The 27,231-nt window shown below is 37.8% G+C and overlaps 1 protein-coding gene across 1 annotated transcript; it reads left to right on the top strand.

Moving 5' to 3' along the window:
* TPH1 (tryptophan hydroxylase 1) lies at nt 1-27,231 on the top strand. Its single transcript, XM_026008160.2, has 11 exons — nt 1-304; nt 5,624-5,760; nt 10,258-10,441; nt 12,560-12,660; nt 15,809-15,876; nt 16,033-16,229; nt 18,741-18,876; nt 19,806-19,932; nt 21,366-21,461; nt 22,456-22,589; nt 24,290-27,231. Exons 2-11 carry the CDS (start codon nt 5,644-5,646, stop codon nt 24,462-24,464), a joined length of 1,335 nt encoding a protein of 444 aa, XP_025863945.1. The 5' UTR covers nt 1-304; nt 5,624-5,643; the 3' UTR covers nt 24,465-27,231.

Genomic DNA, 27,231 nt, shown 5'->3' on the forward strand with positions numbered 1-27,231 from the left:
GACTCCCGCTTCCTATAAAGAGGCGGGTCGCGCGGGTCGGCAGGTGGCTCCTTGCCGCCGGGACCGGGGACCACCGCCGCTGATTTGTGGGTGCTGGGCCAGCGTGGGGAGGGGGCAGGCTCACTGTCCCAGGAAGTAACCGCCCGTGGAGATCTGGATCTGGGGAGTCCCAGCTGTGCCCCTGCGAGGACTCTTCTTTCCTCCTACCCTCTTTGGGAAGAAAAGACACAATCTTTGAGGGCCTGCTGTGTAAGGACAGACTCTACACATCATCTGATTTCACCTTCACGACAGCCCCTGTAAGGTGGGTATTTCTTGCATTTTTACATTTCCCGGGAAGTTCTGAGTTGAACTCAGGTCTGTGTGACTCCTCTGTGTTAGCAAACAATAAATGCATTATTCTTCCTTTCCTTCCTCTTGACCAAATAGCAACATCTCTTCTTTCCTTTTCCCATTAAGTGAACCGTCCCTTGGAGATCTCCAAAGAAAAGGGCATTTCAGATGCAAAGCCTCTTAGCATCACACCTACCTTTATCACCTGCACCCCAACCCAGTACAGGGTTGCAATTGACATATAATGATAGTAGTTCAGATCCAACCTTGCTACTGACATTTGGTTTTCAGTGGTTTAAAATTAATTCCCCATTCCCATTGATGTTCTAGTCTAGTTGGCTTGGGGGGAAAACTGAAGTTGAATTTTCTAATCTATCCAGTAAAAGTTTATGCCCATCAATTAATTCTCAAAGAAGGGTGGAATTCATTTATTTTTTTATTTTAATTTTTTTAAGATTTTATTTTTTTACTCATGAGAGACACACACACAGAGAGGCAGAGACACAGGCAGAGGGAGAAGCAGGCTCCCTACAAGGAGCCCAGGGTGGGACTCGATCCCGAATCCCAGAATCATGCCCTGGGCCAAAGGCAGACGCTCAACCGCTGAGCCACCCAGGCACCCCATTTATTGTTTTAAAAGTAGATGTGAGCACAGCTTAAAGTAACTAGAGGTGTTTCTGCAAAGCCATAACCTGTGGTTTATGAATTTCAACACTAGAGTTCATATTAGCTTATCTTCAGGTGGGATGTGTCTTCTATTTTCATTTTCCTCACCAGTGCCTTTATTTCCTAGGAAAATGTTGTTCATGGGCACTGTTTTCTTTTCTATTTCATCTCCACTTTCATTCTCATTCCTTTCTTCCTGTCAGAAAAGAAAAACAAGATTCTATGGAAGATTCTCTCCATCCACACCAGTCCTTCTCATGGCTTTTACTTCTGTCTTCAAACAGCATCTGTACTTTCAAAATATTTCAATTTTATAGTGCTTTGGGCTTCTTAGATTAGATAAATTTAAGTTATACTTGTTATTGACTAAACTGATGGGAGAGAAGAGTCAATGTAAACACCTTGACCTCTACTCTTTGTGTATAATAAATATTTAATTAACGTATCCTTCACCCTTCTCTGCTCTAGCCCACTGATGAGATGTTGGTGGCAAAACTAGATCCATTCCAGAACCAGGGAAAGAGGAGAGAATTATGAAACCCAAAAGGATGGAGTGAAACCAGTCATGACTGTTACTACCTTTTTACAATGGCTCCTAGAGGAGCTTAAGGGCCAATTTTGAAATGTGAAAGGAAATCTTTATATAGTTTTATACAAAGAGTTGCATTCTAAACTCTGAGAGATTGTTGAAGGATGAACTGTCAGGAGATCTGAAAATCTGTCAGTTTTCCCACTGACTGGCAAAAATCACCTTTCTTTACTGTTCTCTGATCTTTGTTCCCAGTTGTTGAAATTTGCTTTCATTATGAAACATGGTGGTGGGCTAAGAAGTAGCTTAGGTTTGCAGAATCCTTTTTCTTTAGCACATTATAGTGACAATATCCAGGAAAATGGGGACTTAGTAAATATAGGTTAACTAGAGTCTTCATTTGTTTACAAATGAATTTCTAAATTATTCACTTGAGATTTGGAACTTAATATATTTTAGGGGTTTCATAGTAAATAAACTAATGAAACTGAAAATCACTTTAAGACAAAAGAATACTTACATTTCATGCCATAAAACAGTCTTTACCATCTTGCAAAATGCTTAACAACCAGGGCAAGAAAAATTCTTAGCCAGAGGATTTTAGAATGTCAATTTTATTACATTTAACATGTTATCTTTTTTTGAAGACAGGGAAATTCGGGATGCGCTTCCCATTTTTAGAGCTAGTATTTATTGAAGACTTCGTGTAGGTCAGCAACTGTTCTAATGGTTTTATACATTATATATATATATATATATATATATATATATATATACACATATATATATATATATTTAATCCTCCTTACAACCATGAGATTGGTGTCAGTTAGCCTCCCTCCAATTTTGCAAATAAGGACATTTACGCACATAAACCTTGTCTAGATGGGTTTGTAGATGAATTTGCTACTAGCAATTTGCCGTATGATTTTATACTTCTTATTGTTTGCATCTGCACTCTATAGGACAAAATCATCCATACTCTGTGTGGAAAAAAAGTCTATGGCCTTTTAATGATAGTTAGATACATTTCTCCAAAGGTTTCGCATTTTAAAATATATTATGAGAATGGATCCCTGAATTTTTAGCCCGAGAGCTACCAGTTCTGAATTTCCTGTATATACTTTGTTTACCAAAGGATCAGTTTCTTTGAAGCTGAAAGTCTCTTTTAGAATCTCTTGTTTCTCATCCATAAATCCTTCCTGATCAGACTTATGGATGGGCCGGAAGCCATCTCCATTTATCTTTATTTTTTTTAAAGATTTATTTATTTATTCATGATAGACAGAGAGAGGCAGAAACACAGTAGGAGGGAGAAGCAGCAGGCTTCATGCCAGGAGCCCGATGCGGGACTAGATCCTGGGACTCCAGGATCGTGCCCTGGGCCAAAGGCCGGTGCCAAACCGCTGAGCCACCCAGGGATCCCTCCATTTATCTTTAGGATATTTGTTACAGGGTGGAAAATGGTGGTTGGGGGGGATGGTATGCTTCTCAGATATCATAGCTGGGATCTCAGCTTATTGGAAAGTCTGTTTCTCCCTCTTCCTCTCCCTCATACATAAGTCTGTGAATCCATTGGAGGCAAATTGTCTTGTTTTTATTTTATTTTTATTTTTTTTAATTAATTTTTATTGGTGTTCAATTTACCAACATACAGAAAAACACCCAGTGCTCATCCCGTCAAGTGTCCACCTCAGTGCCCGTCACCCATTCCCCTCCAACACCTGCCCTCCTCCCCTTCCACCACCCCTAGTTCGTTTCCCAGGGTTAGGAGTCTTTATGTTCTGTCTCCCTTCCTGATATTTCCCAACATTTCTTTTCCCTTCCTTTATATTCCCTTTCACTATTATTTATATTCCCCAAATGAATGAGAACATACACTGTTTGTCCTTCTCCGATTGACTTATTTCACTCAGCATAATACCCTCCAGTTCCATCCATGTTGAAGCAAATGGTGGGTATTTGTCGTTTCTAATGGCTGAGGAATATTCCATTGTATACATAAACCACATCTTCTTTATCCATTCATCTTTCGATGGACACCGAGGCTCCACAATAGCCAAACTGTGGAAGGAGCCTCGGTGTCCATCGAAAAATTGTCTTGTTTTTAAATCTTTACTGCCTTAACGCTGTTACTTTATTCACATGAATGTGCTTGGGTTGAAATTTCATTTATTTTACCATTATTAAAGTCAGGTCACAGAAAAATCCGGATTGTTATTAAGCTTACTCAGTCTTTTGGTTTTATAGTATTTGGCATAAAGATTGTTTTAGCTACAGAGAATTAATTGACACAATTAAAAACATTTAAGCAGTTTTGATTTTAAACTCAGTGAATCAATAAGTATTGGTTAAACTTTGAATTATAGCTCTGTCTTTTCTTGATGCCCTAAATAGCTTCGTTTCTTCTGTGGGGGAAAACATCAGAATACTAAGTCACATTATGTGTTTTAAAATGTGTGAGAGGGGCGCCTGGGTGGCTCAGCTGGTTAAGCATCAGACTCTTGATTTCAGCTTAAGTCATGATCTCAGGGTTGTGGGATTGAGCCCCTTATTGAGCTCCATGCTGGGCGTGGAGCCTGCTTAAGATTCTCTCTTGCCCTCTCTTAAACAAACAAACAAACAAACAAACAAACAAACAAACAAACAAAAAACAAAAGTGTGTGAGATAGTTTTGGATGTTGTGAGTTCCAGTGAATCGTTCTGGTAACTTTGTTATATTAGAAAGGTTAAGTAACATACCCAAGGTCATATACTAATAAACATCAGACCAATAAACAGATATGTCTGACTTCACATTCCAAATATTTCCATACACTGTTTAGTAATATAAATAGGTGCTTGAGAAGATGCCAAGGTAGATGTCTAGTTCATCTTCTGAGAAGACAGCTTTCAACTAAATGCCAGGAATTTTATTCTACCTGTGGTGTTTCTGCACATAACCAAATACTCACTGAAACAGAACTATAGCTACACCAGTGACCATTGCTATGAATGGGAGGTTTATGGTATGGCAATCTTGAACACTGAGGGGAATGGACTTAGGGAGGCCTGGGAAGGCTTCCGTGAGTCCGTGAAGTTTGAGTTGTGGGGGATTGGACCCAGTTTATCTGGCTTCAAGCCCAGAGCAGCATATTATTCCTGTTCTGGGTGGTACTGCTTCAGGCTTGGAGCAGTTAGTGCAAGCAGATGAAAGACAGTGGAATTGGTTATATCAACTTAAGTTGTTAAGGATTAATTCCACTGGAACTCCAACATGAAACTAGGCAATTAGGAAAATTAATAATGAAAAGAAAACCAGTAAGAATAAATCCTCAAAATGCTGTTTTCATTTTTAAATCCAGATCTTATTTCTCAAGCGTATTTTCTCTGTTGAAAGTTATATCCCACTTTCATCCCTCACAATATCCTTACCTCCCCCAACACGCACACACCAGAGTTGGATCCATAATCATATAACTCTTGTAGGCTAATGTTTAAAAGGCTTATTGGCCTTCCAGAGTCCACTGCCTGGAGGATTCCAAGTCAGAGAAGAAAGAAGATATTTATATGGAGCCAGAATTCTAGTGGCTAGCCATTATCCTTGTGGTCCCCATGTGTCCAGTGCTGCCCAGGCTCTTGAATTTATGAAAGGAATAGAAGGTCTTGTTCTGAAGCGGTTTGATGCCTTGTTGAAAGACAAGACATGCATGAATAAAACATTCAAGACCCAGTATAATAAAGTGATGAAAGTGTAGGGGGAAAGTAAGCTTTTATAGAGGAAGAGTGCTCAGTTCAGGCCACAGTAGGAAGACTGCAAGTAGCCAGTGGGCATGACTCACACCCTGCAGGAATTGAATTAGGAAAAAAGAAAAAGGAAACCAGTAACATGCATTGTATGCCTATTATAGTCTAGGGTTGATAGGCAATGTTTTATCTTATGTTGGTCTCATTACAGTCTTGCAAAGCATATCTACAAATCCACATCTCACAGGTGAGGAAATTAGAACTCCGAGAGTGTTATCAAATATTGTCTTAGGTTTCAAATATTATCAAATATAGTCTATATTGCACAACTTCTTTTTTAGACCTCTCTATTTTCATACTTTGTTTTAGAGAACGACACCAAATTCATCATGATTGAAGACAATAAGGAAAACAAAGATAATTCCTTAGAAAGAGGAAGAGCGACTCTCATTTTTTCCTTGAAGAATGAAGTTGGTGGACTTATAAAAGCACTAAAAATCTTCCAGGTAAGCAGTCTGCATATTTTTGCATAATACTCTTCTAAAATGAGTCTCTAAAATGATATTTAAAATGTGAATTATTGTAAATTCTTCAGAGATGCGTGGCAGAAATTTCTTAAGCACTTTAGTTTCTAAAATATTGCTCGATTCTAACAAATGGACAAGAGATACAAGCCATTTACAGAAGAGAAGATACAAATAGCTAATAAAGAAATAGGGAAAGAAAGATTCACTTCGTGGATTTCAGAAAAGCCAATTTTAATTAAATAGAGTATTAAAAATTTAATATTATTTAATGACATTAATCATATATTTAATCATATTTTTAAGATATCAAAATAATAAAGATTCTACAATTATACTGTTCCCTACTGTCAAAGCTTCAGTGCATTTGGGACTTAAATACACCTTAGGTGTGAGGATAAATTGGTATAATAGGGAAGGAAGCAATATGTATTAGTAGCCTTAAAATGTTCACATATTTTGACCCAGTAATTCCATTTCCATAAATCCATCTTTTAACTTTTTTTCTTGAGAGAGTGGTGCATGCATGCTGAGTGTGTGTGTGTGGGAGAGGTAGAGGGAGAGGGAAAGAGAGAATCTCAAGCAGGCTCCCCACCTAGTGTGGAACCCATTGGTGGGGGGCGGGAGGTAGGATGGGAGGAAGGTGGGGGAATCCTCAATTTCATGACTCTGAGACCATGACCTGAGTTGAAATTAAGAAATCAGACACTGACTGGATGGAGCCACCCAGGCACCCCTTCATAGCTCCTCATTTTTGTCTAATTTATTTTGTTAATCTTAGGACAAAGGGTTGAGTTAATCATACACATCAAATTATGTGTAGGCTTATCATCATCAATTCATACAGCCTCCTCCTGTTTTATTTCATTATTCTATTCAATCTCCATTTCTCTCTTCTGATAGACAGCTGCTCTGATATGTTTGATCTGTACATGGAATTATTTTTATGTGTACTTTAGAATATGTAGAGTTTTTGTGTATGCATGTATTAGCAAATTATGTAATTTTTATTGTAGGATATCCTTTTTATTTTATTTTTTATTTTTTTAATTATTTTTTTTTTTACTCAGCACTATGTTTTTAAGACCTACCCATAGAGCTCTGTATCCATCTCGTTTTACTTACCCTCAGCCTTCAGGAGGCAACTATTTCCAACTCTTTTAACTATATTTTCTAGATTTTACTTACATGTTTTTTTGTTTGTTTTGAAGATTTAAAGTAATGTCTACACTGAAGGTGGGGCTCAAACTGACAGCCTCGAGATCAAGAGTCCCATGCTTTACCAACTGAGCCAGTCAGGTGCCCCTACTTCTATGTTTACAAACAATATGCTTTTTATGCTATTTCATGATTTTTTGGCTTATGGATATTAGCTATTACCTAATGATTTCCTATAATGGAAGTAAAGACTTAGCTTTTTTGACACAGCTCCCTTTCCAGTGGCCCTCTCAACTTCCCTTCCTCCCATCTTCCCAATGTAGTTAGGTCCTAGATTTTGGCTATGCCAGTCTTTAGTGTGTTCATTCTTCAGATTATATATATCTTACTCAAAGAAGATCCATGTTAGCCATTATTCTGACTTCCTTTTTGGTAAATAGGATTACAATTTAGGGTTTAAAAGCATGGGCTATAGAGCAGGACAGCTTGAGTTTGAATTCCAGCTCTGATACCTTTTAGCTATGTGTCTTTGGGCAAACTGCTTAACTTCTCTGTGGCTGTTCCTGTAATTGAAATACATGATAGGAAATGTCTCACTCATTACTTCTACTTTGTGTAAATTTTCCCGGATCTTCTTGACTAAATTTTTCTTCCAGATGGAATTTTAAATTATTTAGTTACATTTCCTCACCAAATTCCATCAAGATTTTGATTTTGATAGTATTCAACTTAGAGTAGTTGAGGAAAAATTGACATTTTACCTCTTTGTCTCCAAAAACATAATTTAGCTTTATATTTGTTCAAGTCTTCATTCAGAAAACATTTATGAATGCATTCTTATTGTAAATATTAACAAGAAATAGATTAAACTCTACTTTTAAAAAAGTTTTAATTTTAATTCAAATATAGTTAATGTACAGTGTGATATGAGTTTCAGGTACAATATACTGATTAAACACTTTCATATATCACTCAGTGCTCATCACAACAAACGCACTCCGAATCCCCTTCATATATTTCACTCATCCCCCTGGCCCACTTCCCCTCTGTAGTTAAGAGTGTGTTTCTTGGTTTGTTTCTTTTTTTCCCCTTTGATTGCTTGTTTTATTTCTCAAATTCCACATGAGTGAGATCATATGGTATTTATCTTCCTCTGACTTATTTTGCTTAGCCTTATACTCTCTAGTTCTATCCATGTCAGTGCAAATGGCAGGATTTCATTATTTTTCTATGGCTGAATAATATTCTATTATAGGTAAATACCACATTTTCTCTATCCATTCATCTATAAATGGAAACTTGGGCTACTTCCATAGTTTGGCTGTTATAAACAATGCTGCAGTAAGCATAGGGGTGTATGTAACCCTCTGAATTAGTGTTGTTATATCTTTTGTGTAAATACCTAGTAGTGTAATTGCTGGATTTTAGGGTAGTTCAATTTTTAACTTTTTGAGCAACCTCCATGCTGTTTTTCAGGGTGGCTGAACCAGTCTGCATTTTCACCAGCAATGCAAGGTTTCTTTTTCCCTCCACATCCTCTCCAACACTTGTTGTTTCTTGTGTTTTTGATATTAGCCATTCTGATAACTGTGAGGTGATATCTCATTGTGGTTTTGATTTCCATTTCTCTGATGATGAGTGATGTTAAATATCTTTTCATGTGTGTGTTGGCCATCTGGATGTCTTCTTTGGAGAAATGTCTGTTCATGTCTTCTGCCTATTTTAAAATTTGAATTATTTTATTTTTGGGGTGTTAAGTTCTATCAATTCTTTATATATTTTGGATACTTACTCTGTATCAGATATGTCATTTGCAAATATCTTCTTCCATTCAGTAGGTTGCCTTTTAGTTTTTTGGTTGTTTGCTGTGCAGAAGAAGCTCTTTATTTTGATGTAGTCCCAATAGTTTATTTTTGCTTTTGTTTCCCTTGCCTTAGGAGATGTAGCTAGAAAAATATGTCAGAAACTCTCTTTTACTTCTGATCAACTCTGGTATGTTTTGTAACTGGCTTTCTTCTGTTGATTCCATGATAAAATCTATGTTCCAGGATAAATCCTGCTTATTCCAATTTCCCAACATTTTAAATACTCTTTTTTTCCTGTTGGTTCATGTTCCTAATAATTCTTACTTATCTTTACCTTTGCATTTACAGCTCCGTCTGTTTGGAATCCTCCTTCTTCCCTTCTATCTGCCTACTCTATCTATTCTTTAAGACTCATTTCAGTTCCTGTCTGCTGCATGGAAATGTCTACTTTCTCTAGCCCATAATGCTTTTTCCCAGAATATCTACTACATCTAAATACTTACTACTTGTATTTTCTCTTAGCCTTACATGTGTTAGCCAACTAGATTATAAGCTCCTTGAATGTCTTGCTTTTCATTTGTATGCTTCACAGCTCTTACCTGGCTACCTAGGTATTCACCAAGTTAATTCAAATTGAACTTGTTAGTGTTGAAAATCAGCTATTCTAACCTTATTTTTTTTTTTTAAGATATTGGGTAATTTGTTCTTGTGTTTCATTATTATGCCACTGGTGCTGGTCCTCAGCTATCCAAATTGGTAAGAGAAGATATCCTCCTCCCACAGGTTTGCACATATGGCACCCAGCTTGGGCTGGCATGGGAAGAGAGCAGAAGAAGCAATCTGCTTCAGCTGGTTACTAAGTTTGTAGCTTAAGAGATTTGAGGTATTAAATACTCTGTTCAAGCTGTTCATCTAATTTTATTAAATGCATATTCGCAAAGGAAACTTTCCTTTCTAAAGGGCTGACATTAATATCACTTTTTAAAAAAGACGTTATTTATTTATTCATGGGAGGCACACAGAGAGAGAGGCAGAGACATAGGCAGAGGGAGAAGCAGGCTCCCTGTGGGGAGCCGGATGTGGGACCCGATCCCAGGACCCCAGGATCATGACCTGAGCCAAAGGCAGACGCTCAACCACTGAGCCACCCAGGTGCTCCTAATATTACTTTTTGAAAACACTTTTATTTATAAGAATTTTTGAAAGGTTCTTTTTATCTAGGAAATTTGGTATATTGATTTGAGGCCATTCATTTCTGGCAATTTGAGAGACTTCTAGTGGGTGTCATTTTATTAGTTTCTGGAGGGTGTGATAAATTTTTCAAAGTTTTTTGAGCAGTACTTAATATTTATGGGGAATTATTTTGCTGTTGATAGCACTAAAAACAGCCTTCTTCTATTTTGACTATCACCACAAGCATAGAATTGATTTTTTAGTGGTAATGAAAGTAATGAGCTCAGAGACTATTACCTTTTCTGAAGTTTTCCTATGTATTTTTACTCTCTGCTTTACACAGGAGAAGCATGTGAACCTATTACATATTGAGTCCCGAAAATCAAAGAGAAGAAGCTCAGAATTTGAGATTTTTGTTGACTGTGATATCAACAGAGAACAATTGAATGATATTTTTCATCTGTTGAAGTCCCACACTAACGTTCTCTCTGTGAATCCACCAGATAATTTTACTGCGAAGGAAGATGGTAAGTTTGAAAAGTGAAAATCCCACTCAGAAGATTAAGTACATAATGTATGTCCAATATTATATTTATCTTGAAGGCACAGAAATAAAAATAAAACACTGTCTCTTCAAATTGGTTACAGCCTGATAGTGAAGGGAGCACAAAATGTAATTGCTCAAAATACTATAGAACAATTATAAAGTAACATTTTATCAAGTGTGAGAGAAGTGGAAGGGAAACCTTGGGTCTAAGAATTCAGAATGGTTAGAAATTACGTTTTCTCAGTTTCCAAATCATCAAGCATTTCTTAATTTCACAAACCTTCAATTTACAATCCCTGCGTACTTAAAAATTACCACAAGGCTTAACATCTGGCAGATATTAAATGAATATTCAAATTGTTGAGAATATTGACAGTTGCTGACAACTATGATGTAAATACACTCTTTACACAGTCCTCCCTGTCCCCACTCCCACTAAAAGCAAGTGAAAAGCAACAAAGCCTCCTAAGGTTTCAGATGGGTAAGATCTTCTGTTGTGAAAAAAATCCTTGTCATTTACTTGGCACAAAAGATAAAAGGATAATTCAACCACATTTTACATATGGTATGGAACATGCACAATATTGGGGTGTAATCAGGGCTGGTACACATCTGTTATGTATTTGTGTGGCTGTGTAAGTTATTAAAATACTAATATGCTTCCATTTCTGAGTGGCAGATAGCTGCTTCCCCGAGTCCCTTGAGCGTCCCACCATGCCTGAAGCCCATTTGCTTCAGATGCTACTCTAGGAGTCCCAGGCCCACCACAACCAAAGGGTTAATATCTGGTGGAGCAGGAGCTTAGGATGCTGCTTGTATCTATTTTGAGTGATTGGTGCCTCTGTGGTATTTGTGGTTAAATCTCTTGACTATCACTTTTGGATATGTTAAAAAGAATATGAGAGCTAGAACAAGAAGGATTGAGTTCTAGTCCTCTCTCTTCCAGTAGAGATGAATTGCCTTGGATAAATTACTTTACCTCTCTGAGCTTTGGTTACCCCATCTATAAAATGAAGAGTTTTTTTAGGGGCTAAATGGTTCAGTTGATATTTAGGGAACACCAACTTGTGTCAGTTATTTCTACTAAGAAACAGAGATACAAATACATACATACATACATATATATATGTGTGTGTGTATATAATATATAATATAATATAATATAATATAATATAATATAATATAATATATATAGTCCCTCCCTTAGAGTCCTTTCCATTCTTTCCTGTAACACAGGTATAAGCTGATATGTGTTAGAGAATCAGAAACACAGTGTCATAGGATCCCAGAGGACAGAGAATTAGCTCTACCTGCAGGGTCAGGGAAGGTCTTGTAGGAGGAGAAGGATATTCTCAGGAAAATTAGAAGGATGGGGTGGAGCAGGAAGTGGGAGTAGGATATAGGTATTCCAGGCAGGAGAACAACATGTGCAAAACCCCAGAGTTACAAGAGGGCTGCATGTCTGAGAGGAGGTGAGAGATCAAATTGGTAAAGACAAAATGATTTCTTTTTTTTTAAAATTTTTATTTATTTATGATAGTCACAGAGAGAGAGAGAGAGAGAGAGAGAGGCAGAGACACAGGCAGAGGGAGAAGCAGGCTCCATGCACCGGGAGCCCGACGTAGGATTCGATCCCAGGTCTCCAAGATCGCACCCTGGGCCAAAGGCAGGCGCCAAACCGCTGCACCACCCAGGGATCCCCGACAAAATGATTTCTAAGATCATTTGCATCAACAAAAAGAAATGTTGAAAGTCCTTATTATAGTTGCACCTTGGTGTGCAAAGTTGTATACCTTACTCTGTTTTTTTTAAAGATAGTTAAATATGTAGCTTACAAATTTTTTTGTACTTAAAATCTATTCCTGAAGTATAGCATTTCTTCAACACTAAGGAAATCAAGGCTCAAAAATTTTTTGAACTCAAAAATTTTGAATGAAATTTACTTATTAGAAATAGAGCAATTTATTTGTATAAATTTTGCCTCAAAGTACAAGCTAAAATTTTATCCAGATGTATTTATGAATTTCTTAATTTCTTTTTCCTTATTGCCTTCCTTTAAGATCATCTCTTCAACTGTTAGTGGTTTTGTATTTTGCAGGTATGGAAACTGTTCCTTGGTTTCCAATGAAGATTTCTGACCTGGACCATTGTGCCAACAGAGTTCTGATGTATGGATCTGAACTGGATGCAGATCATCCTGTAAATATTTTTAATAAATATTTTCATGAAAATAATTTAAAGCAAACTAAAAATTAAGACAAATTATTTTCTTTTTTGGAGAATGCACTTATTCTAGACTAAACAGGATCTTGTTTTAATCTGGATTTCAGGAAGTCTCCATAGTCCTGGGGAATCCAGACTAACTGCCTGAAGCGCAGCTAACTTCACTTACTCTGAAACACCTGTCCTATGTCTGTCATTCCTATTAATAAGAGCTATTCCAAGAATTATGCTAAAATCAAGACAGTATCTGCAGCAATTTTTGTTAAAGTGGGTATAGATTATTAGAAAGGAGGGTAAGCATAAGAAGGAGAAACACTACCCACGCTGTCCAGCATGACTAGTTTATTAGGTAGTTGAAATAGGATGTTGGATCCTTGGAAAATTATATGGGACACAGTACAGGCATGAGTTGGAGAATCAGTAAGCCCAGAGCATTAAGGTTGCTTGTGGAGTCTTAGGGCCTTGGGAGGGTGGAGAAAGAGTGCAATTTTGGAGTCATATGCACCAGGACTTTGATCTGCCACTTAGTAGCTCTGTTCATTGCCTGTGTATCTTCTTAGACAGCCCTCAGCTAATGCACCCACATTTTTCTATAATATCTTAGTGAGCAATTTATTAATTCCAATTGCACTTGCTCTCATGGCATTTGCAGTCTAGTTGGAAAGATAAAGCACGGGATCCCTGGGTGGCGCAGCGGTTTGGCGCCTGCCTTCGGCCCAGGGCGCGATCCTGGAGACCCAGGATCGAATCCCACATCGGGCTCCCGGTGCATGGGGCCTGCTTCTCCCTCTGCCTGTGTCTCTGCCTCTCTCTCTCTCTCTCTGACTATCATAAAAAAAAAAAAAAAAAAAAAAAAAAAAAAAAGATAAAGCACACATCTGTAAATAAACATGAGATTAAATTGTGAAAAGTGCTAAGTAGCATGAACAAATTGCTTTGAGAGGCACACAAGAAGGCAAACACTTCTAGTTGAAGAGATCAGAGAAAGGCAACATTTTAACTAGGCCTGAAAGGAGTTTGGCAGGAAAGAGATGGTGAGGAAGGATAGTTCATTGCAACAGGAGCAAAGGTTCAAAGGCAAGAAAATCTGGAGCATGGTTATGGAGAGGTCACTAAATATTTCTGCTCTACTAGCAAGTGCTACTGATTTTTACCTCCTAAGTATTGCTTAAATTTGTTCTTTATTTATTCCTATTACCACACCTTTAATTCACTCCCCAGCCTCCATTTAACACCTCCAACCCATCCTCTTCATAGTCCCTAGAAGGATCTAAAACCTTAGTATGGTCATTATCCCTTTTCTGCCTAAAGCTCACCAATGATACCTCGGTACCTATCTAAGAAAATTGAAAACATATATTCATGTAAAAACTTCTATACCGATGTTCATAGCAGCTTTATTCATAATAACAAAAAGTAGACACAACCTAGACATCCATCCATTAATAGATGAAGTGTGATATGTCGATAAAATGGAATATTATGATCAAAAAAATGTGAAATATTGATACGTGCATTCTACAACGTGGATGAACCTTGAAAACTGATTGTAAGAGAAGCTGGTTACAAAAGGCCATGTGTGTTATATGATTCCTTTTATACAAAATATCCAGAATACACGAATTCATAGAAACAGAAAGTAGATTAGTGGTTATTGGGGGCTGGAGATGAAGGGAAATGGGGAGAATCCATGAATGAGTATGGTGTTTCTTTTGGGGAGAAACATTTTCTGAAATTATAGTGGAGGTCATTGCATAAGCCCATGAGTATACTAAAAATCACTACACTTGTACGCTTAAAAATTTTAGGGTGTGTGGATTATATCTCAATAAAGCATTTTAAAAATCATCAATGGCTTCCCATTACCCAAAAACTGAAGTCCAAGCTATTTCAGACCTTTATTAGCAGACCTCAAGCCAATTTGCCCCATGCTCCTTGTTCTCTCCAAGCTCCAGCTCACATTTCCTTGGGTACACCATGCTGTCTTTCTTCACCGTCATCAGTACTGTCCTTTCTGTCCTTTCCCACCCAGCTATCCCCACTCCTTTTCTGAGACTTAGCTTGGGAGTCATCATTGGGAAACCTTCCCTGACTCCCCCCAACTGCCCTCTTTCACATACTGTGGATTAAGAGTTTCATTTTTGAGTTCCAGTGGCATCGTGGCATATCTCTAATAAGGCAATTGTCATACTGTTTCATAATAATTGGTTGATGTAAACTCCTTGGAGACTCAGATTGTGCTTTTTTCATATTTGTTTCTCTGGATTTTAGCACAAGGCCAGGTACTTGGTAGGGGCTTGTAAATCCGTGTTAGAGAGAGGAGTCTCATTTTCTCTTTTCAAGCGTCTTCCCTTTCTTTCCTCTATAGCATTATTGGCTGTTTTCTCCTGGGCTTTGCTTTTTGAAGTCTATTTTATCTATTTAAATTTTTTTTCTAGGTGTAAATTATTTTCTTTTTATTATCATTGTTTGCTTTTATAAATAGGAATATGTTTACAGTTTGTGATAAAATCTAAGGCTAGATTTAGTTGTCATGATTTCATGTTTTATTAATTACTATTTTATTGTTAATTACTATTACAGAGAATATAGCTGAAGATATACTCAAATGATTAAGAAAAAAACCTCACTTGGAAAAGAATTATGCATTTAAGTAGGATGCTTTTCTTATTCCTTAAATCATTTTACTTTTCTACCCACTATGGGATTTTTGTATCTAGAGTATCTTTATTTCAGTAGCCACAATAGTATAAAGATTTCATATAACATTGACTTTAAAAATGATCATGAGGGATGCCTGGGTGGCTCAGTGGTTGAGCGTCTGCCTTTGGCTAAAGTCGTGATTCCAGGATCCTGCGATGGAGTCCTGCATCGGGCTCCCCACAGGGAGCTTGCTTCTCCCCCTACCTATGTCTCTGCCTCCCTCTGTGTCTCTTATGAATAAATAAATAGAATATTTAAAAAAAAAAGATCATGAATTTCTAGACAGTACTTGCTTAAAATAGCAATGATGTAGCCCTAAAGGGGTTATATCATAGCTCGAGTAATAATGAACTGTTCCCTAAATATCATTTGTCAAGTATTTTTTAGTATGAATATTTAAAAACTTTTCTTTAATTATCAGGGCTTCAAAGACAATGTCTACCGTAAAAGACGAAAGTATTTTGCAGACTTGGCTATGAACTATAAACAGTAAGTATATTATAAAAATAACTTATTCAGCTTTGAAATAATAGAATAAAAGAATAGAGCAAATTATGCTCCTTTAGTAAATAAAAGGTAAGTGCTGCTGTTTATTGAATGCTAATTTAAAATATTGAATGCTAATTTAAAATATTGTCTCATTAGTGGAGACCCCATTCCCAAGGTTGAATTCACTGAAGAGGAGATTAAGACCTGGGGAACTGTGTTCCAAGAGCTCAACAAACTTTACCCAACCCATGCCTGCAGAGAGTATCTCAAAAACTTACCTTTGCTTTCTAAATATTGTGGATACCGGGAAGACAACATCCCACAATTGGAAGATGTCTCAAACTTTTTAAAAGGTGACGCACGAGTTAATCTTTTGTTAAGGGGAATGTTAACTCTGTAATCATGATAGAATTTTTAATGAAGGAATAAAGTTCAAGTGTAGGGGAGGTCAGAATTTTCCTTACTCTGTTCTGGAGTATTGGACCCAGTATTGGGCATTCCTTTGAAGAGGGGCAGTCATGATCTGGAGCAAGTGAATAGGAAAATGAGCAGGATTATAAGGGGCTTGGAAAATGTATTATATAAGTAAAATTTGAAAGACTCGTAGGGTGTTTAACCTGGAGATTTAAGGGACATTATAGCTTTATTTAAATACTAGATGATCATCTTGTGGAATAGGAGCAATACTATGTGACCCTAAGTAAATGATAATTGGATAGAAACTATAAGCTTTTAGCTCAAAATGGAGAAGATCTTGCTAAAAAAAAAAAAAGCCATTTGAAGATGGAACAGGCTCATGGGATGGTTATTTCTGCATTCCTGGAGGTTTTCATGCAAAAGCTCTACACCCACTTGTCGGGGATGTGGTAGAGGAGATTCAAGCTCTTTGGGGGAAGATTGGAATAAATGGTCTCTGAAGCTCCTTTTCACAGTAAGACTCTGTAATTTTCCCAAGGAAGAATGTGCTAGTAGAAGCATCAACAAAGAGTAAGGACAGTGTTTTTCCTTTTCATTCCTCAGGCTTATTTGGTTCAGGCTTCCTTATTTCTTCTAGCTAGTATAGGAAGTAAAATGAGGAGTGATCTCCAGGGTTTATAATATGTAAGAAAAATAAATATCCCCTTTGATCTCAGCAGACTAGAACCTTAGGAACAAATAGAAGTTATGTTTCTCACTCAAAGGGAGTTTAGTTTATTTCCATCATGATCTGGAATTCCTCTCTTTGAATTTCTTATACAGACCATCATAAAAATCTACATGTCTATTCAACTCTATAATTATTAGTCAGTCATTATGCACAAAACTAATAAAAAAAGCAGGAAAAGGCACTATAGTTTTATAAGGGAAGAACTCATATAAATGGTTCCTATAAAAACTAGATTTAAAAAAGTGATTAAGAATGACAGAGAACCAATGCACATGACCTCACGCACGGGTCTTACAAAGGTGGGCAAGCATATGCTACAGAAGTTATCAAATTAAATTTGCTTGAGATTTGGAGGAAATATTTCGTTGTGGATACAAAGCTGAAAGCTGTTCACTTGGGGGTCTGGAGCGTGAGATGGCTGCAGAACATGTTGGTAAATGTGTTTCAAGGGAAATTGTCAAAGAGGGAAATCAAACCTAAATGACAGTTCAAACAAAACACCAGTGGGAAGGAGCTCCCTGCACTGTCAAATATGGTGGCCCCTAGACACATGTGGTTGTTTAAAAAATTCACATTATGTTGAGTGAAATAAGTCAATCAGAGAAGGACAATCATCATATGGTTTCACTGATATGGGGAATAAAGAAATAGTGAAAGGGATTATAAGGGAAAGGAGGGAAACTGAGTGAGAAAAATTAGAGAGAGACAAACCATGAAAGACTCCTAACTCTGGGAAAACAAACAAAGGGTTGCAGAAGGGGAGGTTGGTGGGGGGATAGGGTGACTAGGGTGATTGGGTGACGGGTACTAGGAAGGGCACTTGATGCGATGAGCACTAGGTGTTATACTCTATGTTGGCAAATTGAATTTAAATAAAAAAATAAAAAAGTCACATTGATGTAAACCAAAATGTTAGTTTTCTAGCCACACTAGCCACATTTCAAGTGCTTAATAGCCACATGTGGTTAGTGGCTACCCCATTGTAGCCTAGAGAGAACATTTCCATTATTGTGGAGAGTTCTGTTGGACGATGAAGTCTAATCTATCAACGTGGGAGAATCCGAGTACAAAAGCAACTGGGCGGAATTGGAAGAACAGAGGGCGAGGGTTTGAGATGAACAGCAAGAGTGGAGCTTATAGAGGCCCCCTGAGCTGCTGCTGCCCTGCCGGCACGCCTCTTTTACAGAGTGCATGTAGTCTTAGCTGTTGGGGGATAGAAGAGCATCATCCGATTTAGATAGAATAAACTTTGCAAGAGGTAGTACTGGCTTAAAGTGGCATAAATTAGGAAGTGGTTCTGATCTATATTAATAGACCTTGTTAGTTTTTTTTTTAAAGGAAGTAAGGTTGCCTAGGAGATATTCTAAACAGTTTGGGGAGACAGCAAGGTATAATATAAGGAGAATTTTATCATCTACTGTGTAATTTTGGGCACATTATTGAGTCTCTGAGCCTCAGTTTTACAGTTGTCACAATGAGAAGAATAAACTAGCTCAAATTGTATACATGAAAGGAGATGTAATATGTAAGGTCTAACTCAATGCCTGACCTATGGTAAGTGCTTAATAATGATTACTTCCCCTTTGTATACACATGATAAATTTAGTTTTCGTGTTCTCCCTCAAACTGTTACTGGGACCCACTGGTGGTATTAAAATGTTGCAGTAAATGGTCTGTTTGGGTGAAGATTTTATTCATTTTCTCCTTTGGTTTGCAGAGCGCACGGGTTTTTCCATCCGTCCCGTGGCTGGTTACTTATCACCAAGAGATTTCTTATCAGGTTTAGCCTTCCGAGTTTTTCACTGCACACAGTACGTGAGACACAGTTCAGACCCTCTCTATACCCCAGAGCCGTGAGTATTTCTGCTTTAGCATTCATTCATTAAATAGTTATTTGTCATAATGGTACTTCCTTCAGGAGTTTTGTGTGGAGATTAAATGAATGAACATGTGTAAAGCAATTAGAACAGTGCCTGGCACATAATACATGCTCCATGCTCTAGATATATTAGCCATTATCATTACTATTATTATTTTTCTACTTCTTTTTTATTACTATTATTAATTGACAACCTGTTACCTATTAGGTACCAGGTGCTATTCTAAGCATGAGGAGTATAAAAAAATCAGTCAAAAATTTCTGCCTTCATAGAATTTTTATTCTAGTGGGGGATAGAGATAATAAACAAACAAGTATATATATGTATATATATTAAGTATTTATATATATTATATATATATGTAAAGCAGAGAAAGGGGAAAGAGGTGTATGTGAGAAGTGTTTCTGTTTTGAAAAGGGTGATCAGGGGATCCCTGGGTGGCGCAGCGGTTTGGCGCCTGCCTTTGGCCCAGGGCGCGATCCTGGAGACCCGGGATCGAATCCCACGTCGGGCTCCCAGTGCATGGAGCCTGCTTCTCCCTCTGCCTGTGTCTCTGCCTCTCTCTCTCTCTCTCTCTCTGTGACTATCATAAAAAAAAAAAAATGAAAAGGGTGATCAGGCAAGAAGTCACTGAGAAAGTGACATTTGAGCAGATACCTGATTTGGTGGGGGTGTGGGGGAGGATATGTCTATGGATATTTTATGTGTATATGTTTGTGAGTGGCCTTGGTTTTGAACCAAAATAGTTCCTTTACTAAATTGCTAGTGTCTTTTGTGGTCCATTTCCAGAGTAATACCACCTGAATAAAAGTACAATCAGATTTTGGTTTGATTGAATTGTGATCATGTATTTTTATGTGACATAAGCATCACAGGGTGACAAACTTGTACCTCTTTTTCAGAGATACTTGCCATGAACTCTTAGGTCATGTCCCCCTTTTGGCTGAACCTAGTTTTGCTCAATTCTCTCAAGAAATTGGCCTGGCTTCCCTTGGAGCTTCAGAGGAGGCTGTTCAAAAACTGGCAACGGTACAAATCAGAAAATAGCTGTATAGATTAGTAATTCTGATGGGGGGGAGATGTGAGTGTCAGTTTAAAAGTGCATATTCAAGACGATTGCTAGAAAAATTGTCTTTGCTCATATTATTTTAATTTAAATAATTTCAGTAGGATTAAATGAGGGCGTAAAATTTTAAAGTTCATCAAAAGGAGACATGGGCTTTAAGAAAAGGTAGAGTTCAATAATGTTAATTGTTTGTAGATCTTTTTCCAGCAAAAACAATAGGTTCTTTGAAAACGATGCTAGAAATGTTTTTGAGCACTAGATACAAGACATCGTGCTGGAAATACAAAGATGAGTAAGGCCTGGTTCCTGCCTTCAAGGAATTTGTACACAACTTGAGGAAGCAGTCATGTTAAAATGGGGTGAACTGTACAGAGAAGTTCAGGCAGAGTGTTCAGGGAGGGCAGGGAACTGCTTGGGGAAGGTTCCATGAAAGAACATCTGGTCTAGCCCAGAGAAGATGCGTCATGTTTTCATCTGCCAGAAAGGCAGCAACATCTCAGGATGAGGGCACAGAAGGAAAGACAAGGAGGTGCTTGTTGTATCTGGGGAAATGACAGGAAACAAAGTGTGTTAGGGTGGGGGAGATAGTATGAAAAAGGCTAGATGATTAGAACAGTGCTTCTCAAATTATGATTTGGGGACCCCCTGGTGTTTCTGGAACCCTTGTACAGGGTCCTTGAGTGAAAGATCCACTCAGAGTGCAAAGTGGATTTCAATATAAGAGCTAAAGTTCATTGATATGGTTTCAGATCCCACATTGTAGCTGAACTTTAAGAAATTGCCACTTACTGAGTTTTGATGTAGGGTCAAAAAAGAATATCCACAATTACCTGAAAAGGCTATCGCAACACATAGCCTTCTTCCAACTACTTAATCTGTGTGAGGCTGAATTTCTTCATATACTTTAACCAAAACAACATATTGCAATAGATTAAATATAGAAGCAGATATGAGAATCCATCTTGTTTTTCCAGCCAGACATTTGGGAACAATGTAAAACAATGCTTCTTTCCTGATCTTTTTTTGATTTGTGTAATATAGTTACTTTGCATTAAATTGTTGTGCTACCATAGCATAAATGGTTTTATGGTAACATAATTAGTAAACATAAATGTTTTCACTTTTGACTTTTACTGTAGTAAATATAGTGGGCTGTAACCCATATCAACAAAAGGTCCTTCGGGTCCTAAGTAATTTTTAAGAGTATATAGGAGTCTTGGGAATAGCAGTTTGAGAAGTGCTAGTTTAGAAGAGGCCAGATTGTAGAAATACTTGGGAACTGGTCTGGGGATCTTGAACTTTATGCCAGGGCACTGTAGGTCAGTGACTCAGAGTTGCACTTTGTTTTAAATTGAGTTATTCAAGATGTGAAAGTAACATTAATGTCCTTTTGCAGTGCTACTTTTTTACTGTGGAGTTTGGTCTCTGTAAGCAAGACGGGCAGTTGCGAGTCTTTGGTGCTGGATTACTTTCTTCTATCAGTGAACTTAAAGTAAGAACCACAAATCTCTCTACGTAGCCATGTTCACTTAATATAATTGATACAACCTGCAAGAATTTTTGTATTTTAACAAGTGCATGCTGTGAGAAATGCTTGGTGAGCATTACTCAAGACAATTTTCTCTATTTCTCTATTTCTCAGTTTTATAGAGCTACCGTAATTTTTTTTTTACTTATATGTGGAATTTAATTACTTAATTTTTTTTCTTCTTTTCTTAGTATAGTTGACACACTATAGACTATTTATTTATTTATTTCTTAGAGAGAGAGCACCAGCATGGGGAGGGATAGAGGGAGAGGGAGAGAACGAGAATCCCGAAGCAGACTCCCTGCTGAGTGTGGAGCCTGATTCGGGGCTTGACCCCAGGAGCCCAAGATCAGCCGTTTAACTGACTGGGGCACCCAGGTGCCCCAATATACATATCTTTGAAACAAAAAGTATTTTAAAACTTTTGCCTACAAAATCTTGCTGTTCCCTCACCACTTTTAGTGTGCTAGCAAAAACTTCTCCTAAATTCCATGGACTTCTTTGAGAATTATTATTTATCCAATTAAGGAATGAACTTATGTTTGTTGAGTAACAGATGCATGTGAAATACTGTCCATGATACTTCTTGCTTTTAGGGGTCTAAAACTCCTGATGGAGTACCTGATGGTGGGTACAAGTCATGTACAGGAATAGCTAGTGCAGGCTAGGAAGTAGCCATCATAATGCAGGAATATACATAAATAAAGATTGTTGGGTACCTCTTATATGGAAAGTGTGTTAGAACAAAGCCATGGAGATGAATCTTAGTGAATAGCAAGCCATTTGTCTTGCTGGTATATTGTAGGTTAAACAATGCTGTAGGAAATATGTTTGGAATTATAGGTTGGGGCCATTGCATTAATACATTCAGTGGTGTGCTGATTCTGGTGGTTGTGTTTGGGATGCAATCCATGAAATTAGATGGTATTCTTTGATTCACTGGCTCTTTGTCTTCTAGCATTCACTTTCTGGACATGCCAAAGTAAAGCCCTTTGATCCTAAGATTACCTGCAAACAGGAGTGTCTCATCACAACTTTTCAGGATGTCTACTTTGTGTCTGAAAGCTTTGAAGATGCAAAGGAGAAGATGAGGTAAAGCATATATCTTTCTCATGACTTAACTTTCCTCTGCAAAAGATAGGTGCAGTAATGGTAACAAATCACAGAAGTAAGCAGCTGGATAATTAGAAGCCTATGAGGTACCTTCTGCCTATAACATATCTCCCTTTCACAACAAATATTTAGAGTATGTTGTTTATGGTCATGTTTGGTGATTGCATATATGAATCAGATACATTGAGAAACTGGTTTCTTCCCATCAGAGTTTATAATCTATTAGGAAAAATAAGCTATATGCAAATTACTACATAATAGCATAGAAAGCCTTAGAGAGATACAGATGCAACTTTGTTCTCCATTTTATTTGGGAGCAATTTATTCCAGATGGGGGAACAGGGAAAACTTAATGGCATCTGAGAAAGCACTTCAAGGATAAATAGGATTTATATATGTTAAGTTTTAGGTTAAGGGACAGCATAAAAAAGGTAAGGGAGGTGGACAACTTTGAGTGTAATGCAATAGAGCTATGCTTTAACTATTTTTAAAAAATATTTTATCTACTTATTTAGAGAGCACATGCAAATGTGGGGAGGGGCAAAGGGAGAGGGAGAGAGAATCTCAAGCAAACTCCATACTGAGCATGGAGCTTGATCTCAGCACCCTGAGATGAGCCAATATCAAGAGTCAGGTGCTCAACCAACTGAGCTACCATGCGCCCTGCTATGCTTTAACTATTAATCAGCTAAGTGTGGTGTTAAGAAAGGAGGACATTGGAGACAAAAACTACTCAGGAGATTTTTGTAATACTTCAGGTGAAAAGAAGAGCCTGGGCCAAGACAGAAGTAGTAAAGGAAAGGACTATAGAAGCAGAATCAACAAAACATTTGATGGAAGAGGTCTGAGGTCACATTGTGAGATCATTGTGGGATAGATGGGGGTTTAAGACATGCTCCTTGTCTTCCAGGGATTTTCTGTTACTTGGGGAGTTAGGCAAGGCACAGAACCAAATAATAATACCAGCAGGGTTTCCTCTGGCCCAGATGACCCCTTTGTGCAGACTTGAAGAAGAGGCTCCCTTCTGGGTAGACCAGGTGGATTGCAAGCTGCTTTTCAGTCCTTTCTCAGGTGTAGTTGTCCTCAGCTGTGTTCCTAGGGGGTCCTGAACACACCTGTTCTCTAAATGGGAGTTTCAAATGCTGACTTGATAAAGAGGGCAGGGCTTGTATGCATGAATAAAGGATAGAAGTTAGGTCATTTGAGAGAAGGCTGGAGAATGACATTCTAAACAGAAAGAATGTCTATGTGCAGAAGGCAGGACTGTTCTGGTCTGTTTCTGGGCATGTGTGCACAGGTGTATAGGTGTATAGGTGTATTTATGTAAATCACGGCTGAGGGGTCTGTCATTAGGTGGTCAAGTGCTGCCATTGTCTACTGATAAAGCTACTGTAGTTGGTCTCCTTACTGTAGCCAATTAAAGTCATCCACAGGATCTTTCCCTAGCAATGCAAGGGGTGGGAGTAATGCATCTAGGACAATTTTAGGTATCCCGCCTGTGTAGGATTCCAGGGGATCTCTGCACATGCTGCATAGGGAAGTAGGTCAGATTGGTTGTGTGAACAGCTAATAAGGATTTGTCTTTCTTCTAGTGTATGAAATAAGTTTGCTGTTGCTCACTCAGTTTTCATCCTCTGCCTCCTAGAAATTGGTTGCCTCTTATTTGTTTTCTTAAATAGAGAATTTACCAAAACAATTAAGCGTCCGTTTGGAGTGAAGTATAATCCATATACACGGAGTATTCAGATCTTGAAAGACACCAAGAGCATAACCAGCGCCATGAGTGAGCTGCAGCATGATCTTGATGTTGTCAGTGATGCCCTTGCGAAGGTCAGCAGACAGCCAAGCATCTGATCCTGAGTGACCGTCAGTTCAGAGGCCTGTGGGCCAGCTCCTGCTTTTCTTGAAAACCTGGTTGTGGAGGGACAGCAGCCAAACAATATTCTCTGCTCCCATTCTTTAATTAGTTCTTTGGAAATTTGTACTTGGATACTCTATGCCACTACTGATTATCTTTTTGGTAACATCTTTAGTGAAATATGGTTTATATATTGTACAATTCACCAACCACTCATTTTTTTATAGAGAAGTTTTTCTGACGCCATGGATAGATCTAATACCAACTTGATTCTCTTTTCACTAATCCTTCTTGAATAAAATGACCTTTACGATCACTTAAAATTCCTTGATGGGTATTATGGAGCTGACCCATATTGTTATCTAAGATCCTTTTATTTCTAAGTATCTTACTTATCATTGGATTCATGTCAAACTTGATCACATTCACAGCCCTAAATTTAATAGAGGACCAGCTGTCTCCACTGCTAGCGTGGGTGGAAATATAGAAGACTTTGCACATGAAGCATACCTTGTAAAGAGTGAGCAGTCTAGTTTCAAGTGTGGTATCTTATAGGGAAATACAAGTAGCCAAATCTGGAAAGGTTGATTGGGGGTACGATCAAGAGCAGGCTAAGGATTTGGTACTTTATTTGGTAGGCATTAGGGAGCCCCTTCCCAAGTGACCATCCTCCTTGAGTGAGACCTTTTCTTTTCTAAGCATTGCATGATGCTGGTTTTATTTTAGATTATTTGTTCTACTCATAGGGCCAAGGGGGGAACTTGGGGGACCACACACAGGGTAATGTAATGGGATTTGTCCTCAGGTTAGCCGGAGATGGTATTGTCAAATGGAGAGTTCAGACTTAGACAGATGAGAGAAGTCAAAGTTAAAGTTGGAAAAGCAAACTGAGCACTTCATTTCCAAGGTACAGGTGAGGTCATAAACAGGGAGGCAAAGTATAAGGGTAGAGGATGGGGAAACAGGTGAGGAAATGGGCTGTAAGAAAGGCTGAGAAGACCATTTTAGGTCTGACATTAATAATACAAGGGCTGCACGGACTGGTTTTTATGTGCTGTTGGTTATGTAGTACAGTGAATGGGCCTGATAAGAGCAGGTGAAGCTGGATTCCTGAATACATGCTGAGTCTGTTGGATTTACTTCTTTCCTCCTATTCTCTCTTCAGTTTCTGGCTTTGCTCCTTGGTCCTCTTCTCTTTCTGCCACCTCTTCATGGGAAATGTCATCCACATCCATGACTTCAATTTTTTTTTTTTTAAGATTTATTTATTTATTTATTTTAGAAAATGGGGCGAGATGGTGGAGGGGCAAAGGGAGAGAGGGTTCTAAACAGACTACACACTGAGTGTGGAGCCTGACTCAGGACTTGATCTCACACCCCTGAGTTCAGGACCTGAGCCAACACTGAGTTGGACTTGGTCTAATCGACTCTACCACCCAGGTACCCCCATGACTTCAATTCTTATTTTATATGACTCCCATATTTGCAGTTCTAACCTTGACATCTTTCTTGAATTTTTGCATCTTAAGTTCAGCTGCCTGCTGGATATTTTCCATCTAGATGTCTCATAAATCAGGTCCAATGTTGTACAACTTCTTGTGGTACCATTCACATAGAATGAAATGGGTTTGGATGACATGAGAGACCTGCCAAGTATCTCAAACACAATAGATTAAAAAAAACAACAACCCACAAACAAAACCCTCAGAATCACCTGAATATTACACACCATCAGCTTCTTCTCCCAGTGATGTCATTTCTGTTAATGAGATATGAAGGGTATTTTTTTCAGCCAATTTTTCATTCTTAATCAGCTACTTAAAGAACTGTGTCTTTACTTTTTTTCACATTAATAGTCAAATTGGATACCATTTAACACATTTTATTTCAACAGACCATTAGCTCTTTTTATCCTTTTTAGACCTTAAAAGATATTATAAAAAACTTTATGTCATACAAGGAAATGGAATTCGGAATAGTAATTCAGCCTATTTCAGAATTTTATATTACTTGTAATTTTAGTTAAGTATAACTATTAATGTACCTTTGATAGTCATAGATCTAAGTCAGCTAATTTAAAATCATTTGAAATACTGATTAACTAGTTTATAGTTGGTGTATTTGGTTGCAAGGAAATCTATTGTAAGAAAACCATGATAGATGATTAACAATTAATGCATTATGCATATTGTATCTGTTATTTTCATATAATTTTGATTATATGCAATCTATTGTAAGAAAACCATGATAGATGGTTAACAATTAATGCAAGTTATGCATACTGTATCTGTTATTTTCATATAATTTTGATCATGGTAAAGAGTCATAGTTAATTGAATTTTAAAATTATGGTATTTAAAACCACTCTATGACTAAAGCACACTAAAAGCACAATCATTATTATTCATAACTTCTGAATAATAGAAATGTTTAATGATTGATTTCAGTTCTTCTAACCCCTGGATTTGTGATATTTGGTAAATCAGGAGTCCAGAGAGTCTGCATGCATTTTAAGTATATATCTTCAAAGCATCTAAGAATGTGTTAATATTTACTCCAATATGAGAACAGAATTGAACCAAAAGTTTGGTTTATAGGGCAGCCCCGGTGTCTTATCAGTTTAGCGCCACTTTCAACCCAGAGTGTGATCCGGGAGACCGGATATCGAGTCCCACGTCGGGCTTCCCACATGGAGCCTGCTTCTCCCTCTGCCTGTGTCTCTGTCTCTCTCTGTGTCTCTAATAAATAAATAAAATCTTAAAA

This window comes from Vulpes vulpes, chromosome 11 (genome assembly GCF_048418805.1).
Source record: "Vulpes vulpes isolate BD-2025 chromosome 11, VulVul3, whole genome shotgun sequence".
Lineage (NCBI taxonomy): Eukaryota > Metazoa > Chordata > Mammalia > Carnivora > Canidae > Vulpes > Vulpes vulpes.

Coding starts and splice junctions, on each gene's coding strand:
- TPH1 (XM_026008160.2), top strand. CDS start 5,644: ATGATTGAAGACAATAAGGAAAACAAAGATAATTCCTTAGAAAGAGGA. Junction 5,761..10,257: donor AAGCACTAAAAATCTTCCAG/GTAAGCAGTCTG, acceptor TGCTTTACACAG/GAGAAGCATGTGAACCTATT. Junction 21,462..22,455: donor CTTCTATCAGTGAACTTAAA/GTAAGAACCACA, acceptor TTTGTCTTCTAG/CATTCACTTTCTGGACATGC.